At 39.2% G+C, this 20,849-nt stretch overlaps 1 protein-coding gene across 5 annotated transcripts; it reads right to left on the bottom strand.

Annotated features, from left to right (window-relative positions):
- Positions 1-3,788: 3,788 nt before the first annotated feature.
- Positions 3,789-19,941, bottom strand: ikbkg (inhibitor of nuclear factor kappa B kinase regulatory subunit gamma). Of its 5 annotated transcripts, XM_084917257.1 has the most exons (17): positions 19,840-19,924; positions 19,579-19,625; positions 18,891-19,031; positions 14,642-14,916; positions 14,116-14,190; positions 13,900-14,001; positions 13,279-13,464; positions 12,341-12,402; positions 12,065-12,112; positions 11,366-11,468; positions 11,135-11,250; positions 10,880-11,032; positions 10,249-10,321; positions 9,998-10,132; positions 8,704-8,840; positions 8,456-8,532; positions 3,789-5,022 (listed from the first exon to the last, which is right to left on the bottom strand). In XM_084917257.1, the coding sequence occupies exons 3-17, from the start codon at positions 19,027-19,029 to the stop codon at positions 4,838-4,840; spliced, it is 1,866 nt and encodes a 621-aa protein (XP_084773383.1). In that variant the 5' UTR covers positions 19,030-19,031; positions 19,579-19,625; positions 19,840-19,924; the 3' UTR covers positions 3,789-4,837. The 5 variants fall into 5 exon arrangements, with proteins under 5 accessions (XP_084773383.1, XP_084773384.1, XP_084773386.1 ...); XM_084917258.1 differs by lacking the exon at positions 19,579-19,625 and having other exon boundaries at positions 19,840-19,918; XM_084917260.1 differs by lacking the exon at positions 12,065-12,112 and having other exon boundaries at positions 19,579-19,941.
- Positions 19,942-20,849: the final 908 nt, after the last annotated feature.

Here is a 20,849-nt window from a genome sequence, read left to right as displayed (position 1 = left end):
CGTACCTTGTTTGTGGAGTCAGCGCATACACGGCGAACCTTTTTCGCAATTATAAATCTCTGGAGGCGCACATCCAATGAACTCAGTACCTTCTTGCTGTGCGGCAACAGTGCTAACCACCGTGCCACCCACATTCAGATTAGTGCAAGCATAAATTCATTCATGAAGGGGAAATTACAGTGAGAACATGTGGAGGCTCTGTTAGATGGATAAAATAGTGAGTTCAGAGCACTGATGTGACATTATCCTGAAGGATTTAGTCATTCCCTACGGTTAAAGAAATTGCACTCATTAATTCATATTTATTATAAATAATCCTAATTACACATCTTGCTTCCTTGTTTGTGTCCTGTGTAACTAAAAATACATTCTATTTTAGTTTTATACATTGATCAATGACCTGCAGAATCTCCTTATCATATTAGGTATCCATAATTGTCACTTAAAGTCGAACTTTATGCTTTCTCCATCTTGAAAGTGATTACATCCTTGCATTACATACTTTAGGTTAATTTTTTTGCTGATAGGTTTCTAAAAAGAAACAGGCAAATTTAAAATATAACATGCAGCGTTCTATAGATGGATACATAAAAACACTTTATTTGTTACATTTATGATAAATGGATTTGAAAGTAGATTAAACACATCTGTGTCGGCCGTGGCTCATTAAAGTTCTTGTCATTAAATGAACTTTGTCTTTGTGTGTTTCAGGTACTGAAATCTCAAAGACTGAATGAACCAGCATTGCAGCCATGGGTCATTGTGAGCATCACAGGGAAGGTTGCACCTGTATGACCTGCACCCATGTCGCTGCTCTTCTGTTTAAGTAGAAGCAACAGTGTTGATCCGTGTCACAGGGACTGTTACAGATGAACCTACATACTGGGTTTTGCTGGGTAATATGGCCAAGATATTGTCAGTGGTTGGCCATAAGATAGACTTCTACTCTTCAGCGGCCCAAAAAGGGCTCTGGATCAAAACAAAAACAGACCATCTGCAGTGACAGGTAAAAGAAGCCGTCCTCAAAAAAGAAAAATTCCACCTGCTACTGTGGAGGAGTTGTCTCAAGTGATGGGAAAATATTTTTCCAAGCATAGTTCTGTTCTGAATAACCCATAATGTTGCATTTAGGGGGCTATATAAATAATTTGCATTTACTGAATATGTACTTACTAAGTAACACTGTTCAAAAGTTGAATAAAGAAACAAATGTTTACCTTTTTTTTAATTACAACCACTTTGTAAAACATCACATCAGTTACAATGTAGTATCCATGTCGTTTATAGTTTACAAATGACAAAATGTTCTCACAAAATCATGACAGCATTTAAATAATATCACCCACTACTAGCATTCTGTAATTTACTGTCTCTTTTTAAATGTATCACTATACAGCACAAGACTTTTAAGAGTATTTAACAAGAGCATTTTTCCCTGGTTTTACTACCACACTGGGGCACATGTTCACCAAAACGCAGCAAACCTTTGCCATCTTATCCAGGAGGGTCACCTTTTCACCCTCACATGGAAGATGAAATCTGATTGGCATGGTGGTATGCAGCATGTAGTTTGAAGCAAAGATTTCGTAGTGCCCCATGTGTAGTGTTGGAAACCAGTTAGGATTTGTTTCATCCATTTCATAGGCTGGTTTGCTTGCAATAATGCCAAATAATTAGCAACTCTATAAATAGAAGGTAGTTCTGCAAAATCACTCATTATGATGTTTGTTCTAATTTGCTATGACCTCAGAGCGCATTGAAAATAAAACTAATAGGCTATAAAGAGTAATATGAACTTATTTAGAATTTACCAGAATGAAAATACCGTAGCACACCAACAGATATCTGGGGATGGTAGAGAACTGGATATCAGCTCGTCTCACAGCTGCTATGCAGGCTAGACGCCTTCTTTTGGTAACATCCGATACATAAGCTCCCTCATGATGCTTCCAGGTGAAGAAACAATGAAAAGAGAGCCCATTTTCAAGCTTATTTCCTTGCCGGTTGTGCAATCTAACATCACAACCGACCACACAGCAAGCATTTGTTTGGCCTGCTGATATGGCGCCTCGACCAAAAATCCTGGCTACGCCCCATCCGGTAAGATCACACTCCAGAGCCCTATTACGGATCTAGAAAGAAGACGCTGCATTTTTAACTCTGAGGGAGATGGAGAATGAGCCTATTTCCAAAAAAAGTGGAGTGTGTTCCTTTAATTACTATATTGTATATATTGTCAAAAATTAAAGTGAACATAGCAGTTGTTGTATCTTGTTTACTGTATCACTGAAAGATTATTTCAAAGTCAAGTTAACGCCACATTATAGTGAGATATTGTGTGATGTGAAATACTGTAAGCAAATGAACAAACTGTTCAAATCCAACTGTTTTTTGCAGATGTACATAAGACATGTTGTTACTTTTATTATTATTATCATTATTATTATTATCATTATTGCACTAAATACATTTTAAATAAAGGATACTTTGATATACATTCTACCGTAAGGTTGAAAATGTATTTTCTTCACCCTAAAATATCTTTTGAAATGTATTTCAGTTTGAAAAAAATATATTTTCAATTTCAAAAATATATTTCTTTGAGCATCACAAATACAACATATATTTACCATATATTTGAAATATATTTTGGCCAGGAAAAATGTATTTTTTTTACCGTATTAAATTCCTTAACTACAGCCACATTAGCTCCACTAATAAGACACACGGGTTTACCAGCAATGTCTGTAAACATATATTCAGTCACCCACTGGCGCTGAAAGGCTCTGCTTTCAGAATCAACTTTTCTCTCCACCATTGTGAGCGGCTAGCTTCGCAATAACAGAAGTTTGACTTGATTGACACGGAATGTTCCCAGTTAGCCTAGCCTTCAGCAAGGAGGCTGCAGCGCCGCATTATGGGATCTGTAGTTTGTATATTATTAGCGCCTAATATCGCCGGGCCATGCATAACAATAATAGTACATCTATATAAAATGATCTCGCGGGCCGGATATAAATGTACGCCGGGCCGGATGTGGCCCGCGGGCCTTGACTTTGACACATGTGTTGTAAACGGTTTCTTCATAGTTGCGAGAAAGCATTTACGATGACGCAAAACAAAGGCAAGGTGAGTCTAACGTGTGAAGCAATGGTGTGACTATGCCGAAATTGTGTCGAGGTTAAGAAACAATCAGAGCGGTTTCCACAGTGACATCTCATAATGCTGTTTTGTGAAAAAAAAAAAAAAAAAAAAAAATACACAAACTCTGCACAATTACAATTAAGGCCAATTATTACACCAGACTATCAATAACTTCGATCAGCACGTGTTTTGGGGAAATACCGGTACAAACAAGGAAGAAAAAACACTGAGGCTGTTCCCACATTGAGTGTTCGCTGATGGTAGTGTCCTTCAGAAAATTTTCAACAATACCATTTTCTCTCTGTTGACCTTCTTGAAGCTGTTTCAGTTGCTTAGTGATTGTTATGAAACACACAATAAATCCAGCTATAAAATAAAATATATTGAGAATGGACCGATATGTTTATTGTGTCAAGTGTTTAGCTGTTTTGGGGCTCAGTGAGCTTTATTTTTAGCGAGCCTTGCCAACAGCCTGGGAAAACACCCTTAAAAAAATTGGAATCCTTGTGCCTGACCTGCCTTGAAACAGCAGGTGAGCCACCAAACCCTTACTTATGTCACATGACATACGTGTTTGAACCCCACTCTGGAGCAGTGTTTCTAAACGAAACATCAATTCCATATCTAGATAAAAACATATAAAGTCAAATGAATAACTGATTTATTTTGTAAATCTCCAACAGTTTGATGCATTTTTTCCACAAATGTTTCTATACTTAGTTAAAATCCACACAAACTGTGAAGAAATCTTACATTCAGATAGATAAATAGGTGCAACAGGTAAAGCTAAGACAGAAGAAGGGTCACAAAAGGGCTGTTGGGTTAAGGACTGGGTTTAGCATGAGGTGCAGTCAGTCATGTACACAGGCACAGAACACAGAGAATGGTTACTTTTTTCCTCCAACAAGAGTAAATCCATCTCTAATACATCATAATACATGTTCTGAGGTAATGCAGACAGCTACGTTTACAACCATAACATATCTGATTTTTTTTTAAGCTCAATATGTTATTCACATGATCATGTGTGTAACATCTGGATTGTCACTTCTTTTTTTTCTTCTAAACTTATCATCACCTTAGGTCTAATAATTACTGATCTTTTGGACTGATGCAATTACAAGTATACACATTTACTTCACAGCATGTAGTGTGCTCCTCTGTCATCACTACAGCATTGAAGCAAAGAAGCAAGGAAATGGGGGATAGAGGATCATGTGAATCTAATCACTGAATCTAAAAAATACTGATGAAAATGTGCATCAAAGTGCTGTCTCAGAGGAAAGTAAGCATAGGAAAAGGTTAGAGGGGAAACATAAGAACAGAAATGATTATAATGATTGTGGAAAGGGAAAAACTACAGCAGAGACTGGATCCACACTAGAGCTACTGGGAAATATCATGCTGATTTTCTTGCTTTTCTTTCACTTGTTCAAACTGTCATCAGATTGCCTTGGCATGAACTGTCTCGATTCCAGCATACTGAACTGTTCAACAGAAAGATCCAGAATTTGTGTTCAGGTTTGTGGATGTGTATTTGTTTGAGAGAGAAAGCGAGAGTAAGGTGCAACTATCCAAACATGTTTTTCCAGCGGGCACCCAGAAATGGGAGAAGACACACTGAATCTAAACAGACTATACATACTGCATATCTATGTATGTTGTTGTCATGGTGTGCAGGGCAATGATTATGTTACTGTATACAGTCCATTACATGTATCTGCAGTGTGTCCATATCTGGAGCCAGGTACTGGCACTTAGGACAACATAAATCCGGCAGCTCCTCAGTTCCGACTGGACCTTGATCACCGACTGGTCCCAATCCCGGAGTACGGAATGAGGGAGCAGGGGGCACCGTGTTGAAAGGGGGGAACACACCTAAGGCCGAGAGAAAGAAAACCTTTAAAAGAGAAACCACGTTTTACATTTCCTCAGTACATGGTGGTGGTAAAAGGTAGATTTACTCAAGTACGTATACACTGATCTTGACTTGAAAAACTAGACTGTCTATTGTTACCAACAGGACGATTTTAATTCAGTATAGTTCTGTTGTTTCTCTGGTAATAATAATAATAATAATAATAATGGATTGCATTTATACAGCGCTTTGAGGGCCCCGAAAAGCGCTTTACAATTTCACTATTCATTCACTCTCACATTCACACACTGGTGGAGGCAAGCTACAGTTGTAGCCACAGCTGCCCTGGGGCAGACTGACAGAAGCGAGGCTGCCATATCGCTTCTGCAGCGAGGCTGCCATATCGCGCCATCGGCCCCTCTGGCCATCACCAGTAGGCGGTAGGGTAAAGTGTCTTGCCCAAGGACACAACGACTGTCCGAGCCGGGGCTCGAACCAGCAACCTTCCGATTACAAGACGAACTGCCAACTCGTGAGCCACGATCGCCCTGGTAAGTACGCCACGTGTCTGTCCAGAAGGAAGGCTACCATAACATGAAGGAACTTAACAACAAGAGCTGAGCGGTATTTTGCACTTGCTGCTTCATCACCTTTTCTATACCTGTGAGTAAACCGCAAACAGCTGTCACGTTAGTACAATGCTTTCCATGTCATCTCTCTCCCTCTCTCATTATGTTCTGACTGATTAAATCAATACTTGTTGGGAAGAGGCTTTTGCACTGACAGTAATATAGCCAGTTGTAATCAGCTCCATTAATCAAGTTGACACATGCAAGCAGGTACTCAGCCAGTAGCAGTATGCAGTAAAGACTTTCACACGATTTTGAATTAAGGCTACATCCACACTAATGGATGGATCAATGAATCGTTTTCAAACGAAAATGCATCGTTTTCTCTCCGTTTTGGCCTCCCGTCCACACCGAGACGGCATTTTCCCCGAAAGAAAACGCAGCGTTTTCAAAATGCTCTCGAAAACGCATACATTTGAAGATGGTGCTTTCGCGTCGCAGTGTGGACAGCGAAAACTGAGACTTTTAAAAACAATGACACATGTTAGTCATATGATGCAGTCATGTGACCAATTAAACAAAGATAGCGGAGGGCATTATACAGCAGTTGTTTTGTTTGCTCTCAATTTTGACAGCCCTATTAAAGATTAATATCAGTTTGTACATGCTTCAGATAGCTTTTCTTCAAATTCTTTAATTCTCACTTGCAACTTTGTACTTTTGTGTTACTCGCAGCACAACTCCACCTAATTGTTAGTCCATTTAAAAAAAACTTGGTGCTTTTCCTCGACATTTTGCTGCGACGTTTCAAAGAGCCGGAAACTAAATAAACGGCAGACAGAAATGAGGCAGGCCAAATCCTCTTGCATTTCACGCATGCGCAGTACTGGACCGTAAGCGTTTTTGGTCGCTTCAATGTGGACGCACAACTCTGTGAAAACGACTGAAAACGCTAGTGTGGACGCGGAGCACTTTCAGATGAAAACGCCGTTTTCAAATCTATCCGGGCCAGTGTGGACGTAGCCTAAGAAAAGCAAAACAGTTAATAGCAAAAATAGTTTTTAAATTCTTACTGTTTTTAACTTGTATTATGTTTTTTACTTGTATTGCTATGTATTAGGGCTGCACAATTAATCGTTAGAAAATCGCGATCTCAATTCATACTTATGTGCGATCTCATTTCGAAATGACAACGATTTAAAAAAAAAAAAAAAAAAAAAAGATGACAATTGTACCGCATTTTGATCCGGGACATAAGCTGCATGAAAACAAGCGCTCACTCTTCCTGCTCAACAAATGACAAGGGCGGAGGCTTATACCACGTGATACAGAAGTCAGCTGGCAGGGAAAAAACAACGGAGAGCACGTGAGAGATGACGAAGCTGTAAAGGCCAAGAAAGTGACTGGAGAAAATCTGTCCCGGTCAACCACCCAAACATCAATATCGGGAACCTTATACAGCGCCTCCCCATACCCGTCGAACTCCAGCAGGCACAAAGAAATTACGGAGGCTATCACTTATCACCTGACCAAAGATATGGCTCCCATCAACACTGTTCAAAACGAGGGACTTAGGAAAATGATCAGCATCCTAGACAAACGCTACACAGTGCCGTCCCGCAACTATTTTAAAAATGTTGCACTACCTGCTCTATACACGCAGTGTCGAGCAACGGTGGAGATGGAATTACAAGCAGTACAACATTTTGCGGCAATGACAAAATGTGAGACATTTATTGTTTTTATGTTTATTTATTGTTTTTATGTTCAGTCTCAACTGTTACGAAGTTGATGTGCAGTTAATAAGTGCAATAAATATTTATATTGGAAAAGAAAATCGTGAGAAAATCGTGATCTCAATTCTAAGCAAAAAAATCGTGATTCTCATTTTATGCAAAATCGTGCAGCCCTACTATGTATCACTTTTATTTATCTTTTTAGTTTCAAATAGTTGTACGGCACTTTGTTTGAAAGCGCTTTATAAATAAAGTTATTATTATTATAATTACTATTAAAAGTACACTGTAAGAATAACATCCACAAATACCCGTGCTAATATTGAGGCAAAAAAGTAGGATCGCTAATTTGAAAAGTATTTTCCTTTTTCACTGTTGCATTTATTTACAACATATACGTAGTTAGATCCAAATGGTTTTGGACAATGACACATTTTAGCCATTTATCCTCTGTACACCACCACAGTGGATTTAAATCAAATAATCAAGATGCAATTGAAGTGCAGACCTAAAAAAAAGTATTACAATACATGTTTAGGATTTACAAACATTTTTTTACATAATCCTCCATTTTAAGAGGCTCAAAAAATTAGTTGGACAATTGACTGACAAGCATTTCATGGCCAGCAAAATGAGTTCTAAAGTGTATAATAATTTACACTCTGCTTTAATTCAGCCTAATGCCACAAAACCGATCAGATAACGTTTCAATGTACAAATGGAGAATGACCCAAACCATACTGGAAAAGCAACCCGAACGTTTCTGAAGGCAAAGAAATGGGATATATTCTTCAATGGTCAAGTCAGTGACCTGATTTCAAACCAATAGCACATGCTCTTTAGTGACTGCATAAAAGGAAACTGACGGTGGTCAAGCAAAACTAGACATTCAACAGACATCGTCATAAGATACGGGCACTTCCAAAGAGCGTTACTATTTCTTTGAATCTTATGAACAAAACATTGAATCTACTAATGAATAAAATAATTGTTAAAAACTTCAACAAATTAATAGTTTTTAATTGCAGCCCTATATGTGAATAAATTAAAAAAGAAAATAAATTCCAAAAAACACACAGCATGAAATTTTCTCTATTTCAGTAGTGAAAGTAGAGCTTCATGAGAATAAAACTATCATGATTCTGTACCTTGTGGGGGGGGGATGAGTGTGGGCCGTGCAGAGAAGTCATCCAGGTGTCTCATCTTCATTTGTTCCATACGTGCACTGAAACAGAAGGGAGCATTGAAAAGTTCTATGTTAAATCTCATCTTATTAACTGTACATGCAGATGAAACACACATAATGAAGCATAAACACATCCACATACCCAAACTGATGACACAAATAATTATTATAATTTGCAATGTCTTGGTTTTTGGTTTTTTTGGTTTTTACCGTGCGGTAGCTTCCTGTTTAAGCCTCTCATTCTCAGCCAAGGCCTGATTCAGCTGCTCCTGCAGCTCCTCCTTTTTCTGGTTTAACTTCTCTCTGGCTTCTCGCTCAGCAAGGAAATCTGCCTTGTAGATCTCAGCCTGGGTGAGAGAGACATGTGAGGTCATTTTTCATGCAGTAATTTGGGTTCATTTCAATAAACTGGCATTACATACATGTTAAAATGTCGGCGTGGCTGATAAAGACTGAAGTTCGAATGTGTGCTGTCATCATTATAAGAATACTGAGGTTCTCTCTACTCTTTCCAGGCCAGCTGCTGAAGTCACCTTAGTTTGTGGTGGTTTGAAACAATTATTAGCACTTTAGATTTTCCAGAGTGATTCAAAGGACTCCTATGAGAGGAAAGAATCTGAGGGACCAGTTCACCTTGGCTGGGATAGTGTGGAGGGCACTCAAGGGAGAGCATCTGGTGGCCAGGCCACTACTCAGCATTCCTGAAAATGTCTATACCAGATCTATGTAGGGGTTAGGAAAGTCCATCCATTAGTCGAATTTAGGATTCAGAGGGAACAATGTGGTTTTAGTTCTGGTTGTGGAATGCTGAACGAGCCCCTTACCCTCTCACAGATATTCAAGTGTGCATTTATTCTACATGTACTTTGTGCGTGTGGAGAGGGCATTTTTCCATTGAAAGATACGGAAGAAGGTCATTTGGTCCCTGTGCACCCGCAGTGAGAGTTTCATCCACATTTCAGGCAATGAGCTGAACACAATCCCAGCAGAGTTGGTCTCCACCAGGACTATCCTCAACACCATTTATATTCATAATTTTTATGGACAGAATTTCTAGACAAGAGCTAAGTTGCACCGGTGGCTCTCAAACAGTCTTTGTGTCAGATTCAAGATGCTGCGATTAGCATTTGAGCATTTTTGCTCCACATTGATTACATCCCACTTGGGTCGTGACAATTAGATTCACTACACCACTATCGTGGACTAAAGAAATCATATCTCTAATATCTCCCCATTTATAGAAATTTTCAAAAAGTAATGCAATCATTTTTTTATTTATTTAAAGTTACAGTGTGTAAAATCTCACCACTAGATGTCAGTAGACTGCAAATTGAATTCTATGCATAAACTTAGCTACATTGGCCGCTGTTCATCTGTAGACTGTCAGTCCGCTGTTTACTTCAACTGTCAATATGTGTCCATAGTCACTGTCATCTATCAGACCTGTCAAGTGACCACTTTATAAGTCAGGAAGTACATCAGCTCAACAGCTAAGAAGGAATACCTGTGCAGTAAGGACAGGAATTGTTTCCAGGGAGCCTTTCTGTTGCTCCACCTCTTCCTTCAGTTTATCAATCAGGTCCTGCTTCAGGGCCAGCGCTCGCTCAGCCTCCTCCAGTCGGCTGCACAGATCTCCACCCTGGAATGCATACACACAGATTCATGTTTGGACTTGACCCCCAAGGTATTCCAAAACTAATGAGTGTAAAAATCTTTTTTAATTTAATGTTTGTTTGGTTGGGTTTTTATTTTTACCTCATTCTTCAGTTTAGAATCATAGTCTCTAAAGAGACATGTGTATGCATGCTGTAGCTGTGTCAGTTTTTTCCTGAGGAAATAAAGTGCAATATATTGGTAAACGTTCAATAAACCAAGAGGAGGAATGACCAAAGACACTGTTAACAACACAGAGCTATTACCAATCAGTCTGTCTGGCTAGTGATCTATCACAGTTCACAGGTATTGCCCATAAAATCACAAATATGACTTTGACCACAATTTGGGTTAAAACCCATTAGGTTATCATTGTGTATAATCACCAGTGTAATGCATCAATAATGTAATATAGAACCACTTTTTTGCACAAAAGATTAAATAGTAAAGTAATTATTCAGGGTCATCACAAGCTAGTGTACCCTTAAGTCCTAAGCTCGGATAAAATGGGAGGCTTGTGTCAGGAAGGGCATCCGATGTAAAAACTGTGCCAAATCAAACATACATATCCGTTCACTCTGGTGGCCCCTTGTTAAATAAGGGAGCAGTTAAAAGCTTCTACACTTTTTTAATGCATGTTCCTCCATTCAAATAAATCTTTCTAAATAGCACAACAGTGCAGAAACATATGAATCATGTTGGCTTCTTCTATCTGTACGCGTCTTGGACTCACTTCTCCTCAGTGACAACATGTCTCTCTGACTTCAGGGCCTGCTCCAGGCTCTGGGTTTGCAGCAGCAGCTTGTCCATGGCTACATGATGCTGTTTCTTCTGCTGTTCAAGCTCCCGCTCTGCCACCTGCAGGGCCTTTATTTTACTGTTTAATCTGCACACAAGCAAAACAAAACAAAACACATGAGCACACCTAAAGGGTGAACTAAGACATAATTCTGTGTATGGATCTATTGCAGGTGATGTAACAACTTACTTGTCTTCCAGGAGTACGCGTTCATGCTCACTTTTGTCCAACCAGCTCTGTCTTTCCTGTAGTTCTCCTAGCAGGGAAGTTGCCTGAGCTTTCAGGGCCTCGCAGTCCTTGGCCAGCTACAAAAACACAAACAAACTTTTTTGCACTCCGCTTGCTAGAATTAAAAGTATAGGAGGTAGAAGATTTTTTTATGCTTTCAGAGTTAAAATGACAGCTAGTCACATGTGATACCTGGGCACAGTCCTTGTCCTTCTGTTTGAGGAGAGCTTCAGTTCTGTCCCTCTGAGCTGAGCTCTTCTGCAGGTAATCAAGCTTCTCCTCCAGCTCCCGATACCTACAAAATAAAAATCACTTGTAACAGGCAGTGACAGTGACAAATATTGAAAAATAAATAAATAAATAAATATAGGAATGCCCTTTTTAAATTACTGTCTAATACAAACAGACAGCATGTATATACAATATACTGCATATCATTATATATTAGACTCAAAGAGCTGATCTTTTCTATAAAAGCACAATTTGAAAGACCGGTTAATTTGACATAAAAATAAATTAATTTAAAGTAGTAAGAAAATCTGAATATTGTACTTGTACATTACTGGATTAAACATTTATAGGATGTCTTTTAATAACTTTTGGAAATCATGAATGAGATAAAATACTAGATGACACTGGACAAATCATTGCTGTTGTGTTACAACATTATTGTGTTATTGGTCTGTGAGCTGAAGTTTGGCAGCTCTAATAAAATAAATGAAATAAAAACAAATACATTTCCTAAAACAAACAAACAAACAAAGAAAACAGGCTTTTTTCAGAATAAGAGACACGCAAGTAGACCTCCTGCAGTGATGGAGAAGACAGCAGAGCAGGAAGCAGACGTGCAAACAGTGAGAAAGACAAAGCCACACAGAACTGCGGGCTCACCTGCCCTGTGTGGCCTGAAGTTGCTCTGTGAGCTTAGCCAGGCTAGAGCTGGGAAAAGGGAACAGAAAGAGAGGAAGGAGAAGGAAGACAGCATCTCAAACGTGAGGCTTTTGTTGTTTTAAGCAATCAAAAAGCATGCTGGTGTCATTTTCCAAAAGAGAGCAATTCTCTGCAGATATTCTGTATCATTAAACAGAACTGTGTTAAAGGTTTAGCAGAAAGTAAAGTTAGTGCTGTTAGTTTCCAACAGTGCGCTTAAGTGAAAATGCTTCATACCAGTCGGACGAGTGCTGTGCCTCAGAGCGCTGCTGGACAACCTCCTCAGTAACATTGTTCGTCTGTAAAACAGTCATACAAGTTTTTCCACGTCATAGACGACAAAACAGATTGTGTTTATCATCACGTCATCTCTTTTGTCATTTGCAAGCAGTGAAAGGTCACATCTACCAGTGACATGCAAAATGCAACAGAGGAAAACAAGCCATTACTTTGTGAGGAGATTTCTTCTGATAACATTTTTATCATTTTTTAAATCTTCTTTATTCATGTTTTCAAATGTTATTATTAACTGTAGTGCTAATTGCTATTTAACATTTATGCAAAGAACACACAAGGAGGCTGAAAGCCACCAGGTGGAACTGAGACATGAATCTTCAACGTAACCTAAACAGTGTTGTTCTGTCATGGCTTTAGGAAGGCCACTCAAAATTATTTTATTATTTTTGACGTGATTAGTTTTTATTTACCATGAAGCTGATTTGTCTGACTACCAATCCAAAACCTGAAACACCTCAATCATATTTCAAATATGATTACATGCAGCAGCATCCGTGAGCAAAATGATAGAGGTCAGCACATTTAGCTACACGGTACAGTAACATTACCGATAAATCATTGCTAATATTTGGTATTTATATTATTAATTAATATTTTTACCGATTTTACTTATTATTGTATTTGTGATTTCATATTAACTTTTACCTTAACATGCCAGCTAACTGCTATATTGTCTACAGTAGCATCTGGGTGTTACGTTCAAGGCCAAGTGGCAGTTCATGCTATACAAATCTGGAAAGTTATGCGGCAGAAACAGAACATTCACACATTGTTTTGCTAGTAAATGTTCCCTTTACGCCTGCCAGGATCATCTACATTGCTACCTTACCATAGTGACTCATCTGAAAGACTTTTATGTGCCTGGATATCAACGTTACCTGTGCCTGGGCCAGTTTACCCCGGAGCTGGTCTATGCAGTGAAGCATTCGCTCCTTCTCTTTCTCTCCCTCGTCCCTCTGCTTCTCTAGCTCCTCATTTTTCCTTCTCAGCTCTCGCATCCCTTCCTCCAGTTTCTCTTTGTGGCTCTTCAGCAGCTGCAGGAACTCGTTTGCACCTTCCACAGGCTCCAGAGAAAAACATGGAAGTGGCATAGAGATGGGTTAAATAGATGAACATACAGAGAAGAATGAGAAAAATGGATCGTGTTCGTTGTGGGCTTCAGCACTGAAACTACACCGAAACATCCAACACCATGTGGATAAGGAGAAAAGGAGAGGTTGTGATTGGGATAAACTGTGTTTTCAAAATTTTATTTGAGTGTTGTCCAAAAAACCCCCACGTTTGACCTCAAAATTTATGCTGCTGAATGTAAAACACAGTCCAACACACTTCAGTTGCTGCCAATGTCATTTTAGTCACATTTTCTATTAGTTACAATTTTTGACCTCAGCCACTGTTTGTAGATTAGGTGAGGAAAGCTCAAACTGGAAGTGTGAGGGCTGCAGGTGCAGCGTTAGAGATCTGACTGGTAGAATTAGGATGGGAGTGACCGGGCTCACCTGGCTATTGTCATTGCCCATTATATCTCCCAGTTCATCTGAAAATGATATGGGGGGAGAGGATTGTGCGTAACTCAATGAGCTATGCACACTTGTGTTATCCTAGACACACAGACACACTGATTAGATGAAAAATATGAGCAGAAAAAAAACAGAGTTTGACTGACCATGACAGCACATGAACATGAGCCACAAACACACACACAAACATCTTACCAGGCTGCGAGGCGGTGATGTCTGTGTGCATTGCTCTGTATCTTCGACTCTCTTCTTTTCTCGCTGATCTAGAGTCTGAGAGACATAATGGAAAAGATTAAAAGTCCATTTCTCACCTTTCCCATGATATATATGGAGGCTCATATTAAACAGGATTAAAAAATTAAAAAAAGAAGAAGACCTGTTTCAGACCTTTTTTAAAATCTTTGCTCTGTATGTTGTCATATGAGCGGATATCCCTAATATGTTAATCTCTGGCTATTATACAAAAAAAACCCACCCACCTATTACCCAAGCATTTCGTTACTGAGGAACAGCCAATCAAAAGAAAGCTAGCTTAAAGGGGGGATGAGCTAAAACAGTTTGTTTCTGTACTGAGGGGCCACACAAAGACCCGTGTGAGTAAGGATTGCCTTATATACATCTACAGGACACACAGATTTGGTGCATGTCTGCTTGCCTTTGTAAATTTGAAAGTAGGTAAATGGAAACATGACTAATAATTATCAATTTCCAGCTAGCCAACCTGTGGTCCGTCCACTGGTCCATTCCTGGCTGTCCGTAGCTGCGGGTTTTCAGTCTGGCTGGAGCTGCAGCAGTGATTAGACGAGGTGTTGGAGGAGCCAGGTCCGTTCACCATGCTCTGTAAGGAGTGGTTCTCCTGGGCCAGCCTCTCCACCAGGGACCTTGCTTCTTGGAAGCGACAGCTGAGAAACTCTCGTTCCTCTTTTGTCCTTCGTTGCCATCCCTCCATCTCCTCACAGCGCTGACGCAAGGCCAGGTTGCTCCGCCGCAGCGCCTCTGTGGGAACAGAATGAGGTGGTAAAAGGAGATGGGGGAGACTAATATATACTAAACACAGTCATGTGAAAAAGAATCATTTCACAGGCTCTGCAAAGTCCTGTAAAAGACAAATCTGTGAAACTGTGATTCAGTAGCTTGCAGAAATACCTGTACCTGACTATCAGTCTCTCACACGATTGTGGAGGATATTTCACTGATTCCTCTTTGCTCCACTTCACTTAGTTGTACACTTGTTTAAGCACAGCTCTCTTGTAGTCCTAACACATCATTTCAGGCAGGCTGATGTCTGGACTTTCGGCCACTGCAACACTTTGATTCTTCTGAGGTTTTTTAGTGTAGATTTGGCGATGTGGTTGAGATCACTGTCCCATTGTTGCATGACCCCACTTTACGCTAAGCTTTAGCTGTCAGATAGAGAGCCTCAGCTTTGACTCTATAATACTTTCACCAAATGTGCCACTGTGCATTATAACCAAACACAATCTCCACTTTGCTCTCATCTATCCAAAGACATTGTTTCAGAGTTCCTGTGATTTGTTCAGAGGCAACTTTGCAAAGCTAAGCTATGCTCCCATCTTTTTTTTTTAGCGAGAGGAAGTTTTCTCCTGGGAACCATTCCAGTACAGCCATACTCCTTTAGTCCTTTTCTAATTGTCAATCCATGAATTTAAACATGCTAATTGAAGCCGGTGGAGTCTGAGAAGTAGCTTTCAGGGTTTTTGTAATCTCCCTTAGCATTGCATGCACTGACCTTGGGGTAAATTTGACAGGACATCCACTCCTGTGTTAACATGCACCTGAAAACCAGCAACCTTAAATTTTTTTAGAAATGGTCGCACCTGCTGTAAGGGTGTACTTTCTGTATAAAGGTGTGTGAAAATTATGCTTTTCACACGACTGCGTGTTAATGATATTACTGAGTAACTGAATTAGTTTGCTGATGGTTTCCTTGAATTAATGTTAATAAATATAATTTGCTTAACTGAAACACTGTTCCACTGACACATCAAATCTAATTATACTTTTACAAACTCTTGCTCAGTTCTTGGAAATGCACTCAGATATGACTTTTATTTTTATGACACCCTTTCCTAACTGACTAACAACAGTAGCTGATGTCAACATGAGCATAGAGTTTAAATAATGACACAGACTCAGTTTGCTGACTCTTTCTTCGCCTTCCTGTTACGCTACTGTGTCTATTAGTCATGTTTACCATTATACAAATGTTGACAAAATAAATGTTCAACTTTATTAGCAGTAAAAACATTTCTCAGTTGAATTAATTTACATGAGCTGCAGCATATAAAGGTTAACGCTAACTAATGCTAGTTAACTTCAGATAGAGTTTGCTGTATAACTGAATATAGAAATCTTCCTCTTTACACTCTATAAACTCAACAGTGAATGACTGAAAATACTTTGTTTAAATGTTCCTTTGAAACAGTAATGTGTACTCAGTAAACACACCACATTACTTACATTAATAAAGTATTTTTTTGTGCACTTATCTTGAGAGAGAAAGCATACCGAGCATACCATACTCTATACTGGACACAGTTAAAGTGCTGTGACTCACAAGGTGTGTAAAGTAAAGTAAAATTTTACTTATATAGCACCTTTCAAGATAAAAATCTCAAAGTGCTTCACATAAGCTAAAACATAAAAATAAAAATCAACCAAAAGCAGGTTTAAAAAGATGAGTTTTTAGCTGTTTTTTTAAAAGCGACCACTGAGTCCACAGATCTCAGGCTCAAAGAGAGTTCCACAATCTGGGGGCCACAGTTACAAAAGCTTTGTCGCCTTTTGTTTTCAGCCTTGTGTTTTGGACAACCAGCAAGCCCTGGTCACATGACCTCAGGGACCTGCTGGGAATGTATGGATGTAAAAGTTCACTTATATATGTTGGTGCTTGTCCATGCAGAGCCCTGAAAGTCAAGGTCAAAACCTTAAAGTGGATTCTGAATTTAAGAGGGAGCCAGTGCAGCTGAATCAGCAGGGGTGTGACATGGGAGTACTTGGAGGACTTGGTCAGAAGCTTTGCAGCAGCGTTCTGAACAACTTGCAGATGCTCCAAAGAGGTTTTACATAAACAAGTAAACAAAGAATTACAATAATCCAGACGAGATTAAACAAATGCATGAATGACAATTTCTAATTCGGAGCGCGATACAATGGGACTCAGCTTAGCAATGTTTCTCAAGTGATAAAAACAGGAGCGAACCAGAGCTTTAAAATGAGTGTCCAAAGTCAGAGCTGAGTCAATAGTAACACCAAGGTTCCTGGTAGAAGGTTTGGCAAATGTAGCAAGTGGACCCAAGTTTTCCATAACACTAGGAACAAATGTTTTAGGAGCATAAACAAGGACTTCAGTCTTCTCCTCATTTAGTTGAAGAAAGTTTCCAGCCATCCAACCTCTAATGGAGTCTATGCACCTATGCAAAATCTGTAGCTTGGAAACATCATGGGGCTTAAAGGAGATATATAACTGAATATCATCTGCATAGCAGTGATACGAAATGTCCTTAAAAGTGCTCAATAAGTGCTGAAGAGGAGCCCCTGATATACCCACCCAGTGTCTCAGCCTATCTAACAGAATATGATGGTCCACAGTATCAAAGGCAGAGGTCAGGTCCAACATCAACAAAATGGAGCATTCTCTTGCATCACATCTCATCAAAATGTCTTTGGAGACTCTAAGAAGTGTAGTTTCAGTAGAGTGAGATCTACGAAAGCCAGATTGGAATTCATCCAGAATGCTGTATACATCTAGAACAGCTATAAGCTGCTTAGCCACAACCTTTTCTAAAATCTTAGCAATGAACGGTAATTTTGAAATTGGTCTGTAGCGTCAAGCTTAGGTTTTTTTTAACAGTGGGTGAATAACAGCATTCTTACAATAAACAGGGACCTGACCGGAAATCAATGAGGTATTGATAATTGTAAGCACACAGTGACCGATAGACTGAAAGACATTTTTAAACAAAGATCCATGTAAAATATCAAGAGAGCAGGAGGATGCTCTCATTGAATCAACGCCTCCATGTTTCTGCTGATCTAGCTTATGTTTTTCTGTCTGTATTTGTGGTGTAGGTAAAGGGGGATCCTGCTGCTTTGTGAGGCATCTGTTGTAGTCAAAACACTTGCAAACAGGTGTGAAGAATTGTTCAACTTCATTGCATGCATCATTAGGTCTCCATAAATGCTTACTAATTTGTAAATGTGAATAAAGGAATTTGTATCTTAAGTAACATGTGCTTGCAAACTGAGACCTGGAATTGAGTATACAAGTATGTAAATGACCTGTAGTTAGAGACAAGCGTTCCCACAGATATTTACATCTACAGCGGCACAAGTATATCTGTAACTCATGAACTTTCTATTTTTCAGCCATTAATATCTCCGTACACATCTGTAGATTTCATTACACTAGGAAATCTGAAAATAGATTGAGGTTTTTAACAAATGTACAAATCGGACGTCTTTTCCTGTTAAATGATAGTTCTGCCTCACCAACATCATCAGATACTTGCTCATAGGGGATTGTCTGCTCTTTGGGGTTTTCCCTCTATTATGCTGTAGGGTCTTCACCTTACCATACAAATGTGACTAACACCAGAGACATTGTAAGAATGAGATGTGACACTTTAAGAGCAAAGATGCTGATAGAAACAGAACTTCTAGGGGGAAAAAAGCTTTTTAAAACTTCATCCTGGAGCAAAGTCTGTAACCTTTGAAAGTATTTGTTATCTCTGCATACAGTTTGTATATCCCAGTGACCACTGAATCCAAGAGTTAATGTAGATAAATGCTTTAAAATAATGAACCACACAAATATGCTTCTAAAATGACTTTTAAGGGACAAGATTTGCTTCTTTCTTTCTTCTTCTTTCTGCATCTGCTGTTTGAGCTCATCACTCAGTGCAGCGATATTCTTTTAAGAGACCTTTTTTTAGTCTGAACACGCTTACCTCTAAGCTGCTGGTTGTCACTCAACAATCTGGTCACCACTTCATTGGCTGCAAGCTCTGGTGGGACCCTGAGGGTCCCTCCACTCTCTTCTCCGGACATCTCCCACTGCATGGGGCCATCGGGTTGTGGCTGCACCATCACTGCAGAAACACATCAACATTACATCACATATAAGCACATTTCTTGTTTAACTAAACCGTTATTAATGTTGAACATCAATATGCCGATGACCTCCCCGGCATTCTTCATCACATGACACATGGCAGACCAGGCCTCAGCGCCCTTTAGGCGGCCCAGGCTGTAAACTTTCATTTTCACTTTAATACAACGTCTAAATCCAAGTCCAGCTCGTGTGTGAAATGGGTATCTGACCTGATGACAGACTTCACGAGTCAAAGATAAAATGTAAGTGATTTTTGAGCTCACGTACAGGAATGGAGGAAAACATTACGTCATCCGCATTACCGAGGCAATGGACTCGACACAAATGTAGAATAATTAAAGTATAAACGCCAGTTGTCAATTTTAGCCAAAAGCACCAGATCGCCCCAGCTGTGTTATAGGTAACGTTATAAACATCTTATTTTCTCCCCAACTAAACAAACAGGGTCAAACATGACTCCCGTACTAATTCTAAGCCCATCTGGCAGGTAATGTAGCTGCATTACTATGTGAAACTTCACTTACCCAATCTTCTTTTTCACTCCAGTCGCGTAGAGTATCAGACAACACAGCTGTCAGTCACATACAAACTGTTAGTAAGGGTATTTAACGCAATTAAACCAGCGTCGGGGAGCTGGGAGCTGGCGCTAAACAGCTAGCGACTTAGCTAATGAGCTAGCTAGGATAACAAACCAAAAAGACAACAAAGTAAACTTAGGCACTTGTTGACTGACATTAAACTAGAACTACATTAACGAGCTGTCTGTCTTCAGAAAGATATTGTACCTGGTTTGTAATATTATTCCAACGGACTGAACGTGTTTGACATGGGCTGAGCTATCTGTTAAAGCTGAAGCGAGTGTTGTTAGCGCAGGAAATGAGAGGGAAATTTTCACCCTGAGTTGAGTCTCTCAGGCTAACCCCTAAGTCTTGCTAGTTTGAAACGTTTCACATCCCATTATTTATTAGAATTAATAGAATATCTTCTGAAACTCAATTCAAATGGTGACCCATTTTAACTGAAACGGATTGCCCATTATATCTAAAACATTAACATAAACTGGGCTGTTAACTAAAACAAAACTGTGGTTTATTTTACAAAATGTCAGCATTTTATCTGACAGGAACCATCATGACATGGAGTAATTTAGAGTAATTCATATAATCCTTTTTATAATTGATTTATTGGCTTGCATGCTAAAATTGAATGTGTCAGGTCAGTCACGCAGTTTTCTGTGTCAGTCTCGCAATGAGGTGCTGCTCTGCACCACCTAAGTCTCAGACCAATAAAATCAATCAACTCAAGTGTTAAATGTACTGTACTGTTGTGGCACCAGCCTGCAATCACTACCACTCACTGGCTTAAAGCTTTAAAAGAGCTAACATGCTCATAGCTTAAATGACCAGTTTTACAGATTTTGCTGATTTCATGCCTAAATTACACAGATACACAGCTAAATGACATAACAGTGGCATATATACAAATATTAACTTTCAATATTGATACCATTAGTACTAGCGGACAATACTTTGGTGACTAAAGCTGGTTAGATATTTTGGGTATAAACTGAAATTAGTTATAATCAAACTATTAATATCTTTCTAAAACATACGACGTTGTCACCTTGAGGGACTATAAAAAGGAAACAGAACTCACTTGTATCAAGTCAATAAAAAGGCCTAAAACAAAATACTAAACAGAAGAAAGAAGAAGAGAAATAACAATTTAACATAAACCAGTGACACACTCCGGGGCCTGATCAACCCTGGCAGGGCCTCAATGGATGAGGGTGTCT

This window comes from Perissodus microlepis, chromosome 20, assembly GCF_051167445.1.
Source record: "Perissodus microlepis isolate ML-2025 ecotype Zambia chromosome 20, ASM5116744v1, whole genome shotgun sequence".
In the NCBI taxonomy this organism is placed as follows: domain Eukaryota; kingdom Metazoa; phylum Chordata; class Actinopteri; order Cichliformes; family Cichlidae; genus Perissodus; species Perissodus microlepis.
This window is presented reverse-complemented; position numbering and strand designations above follow the sequence as displayed.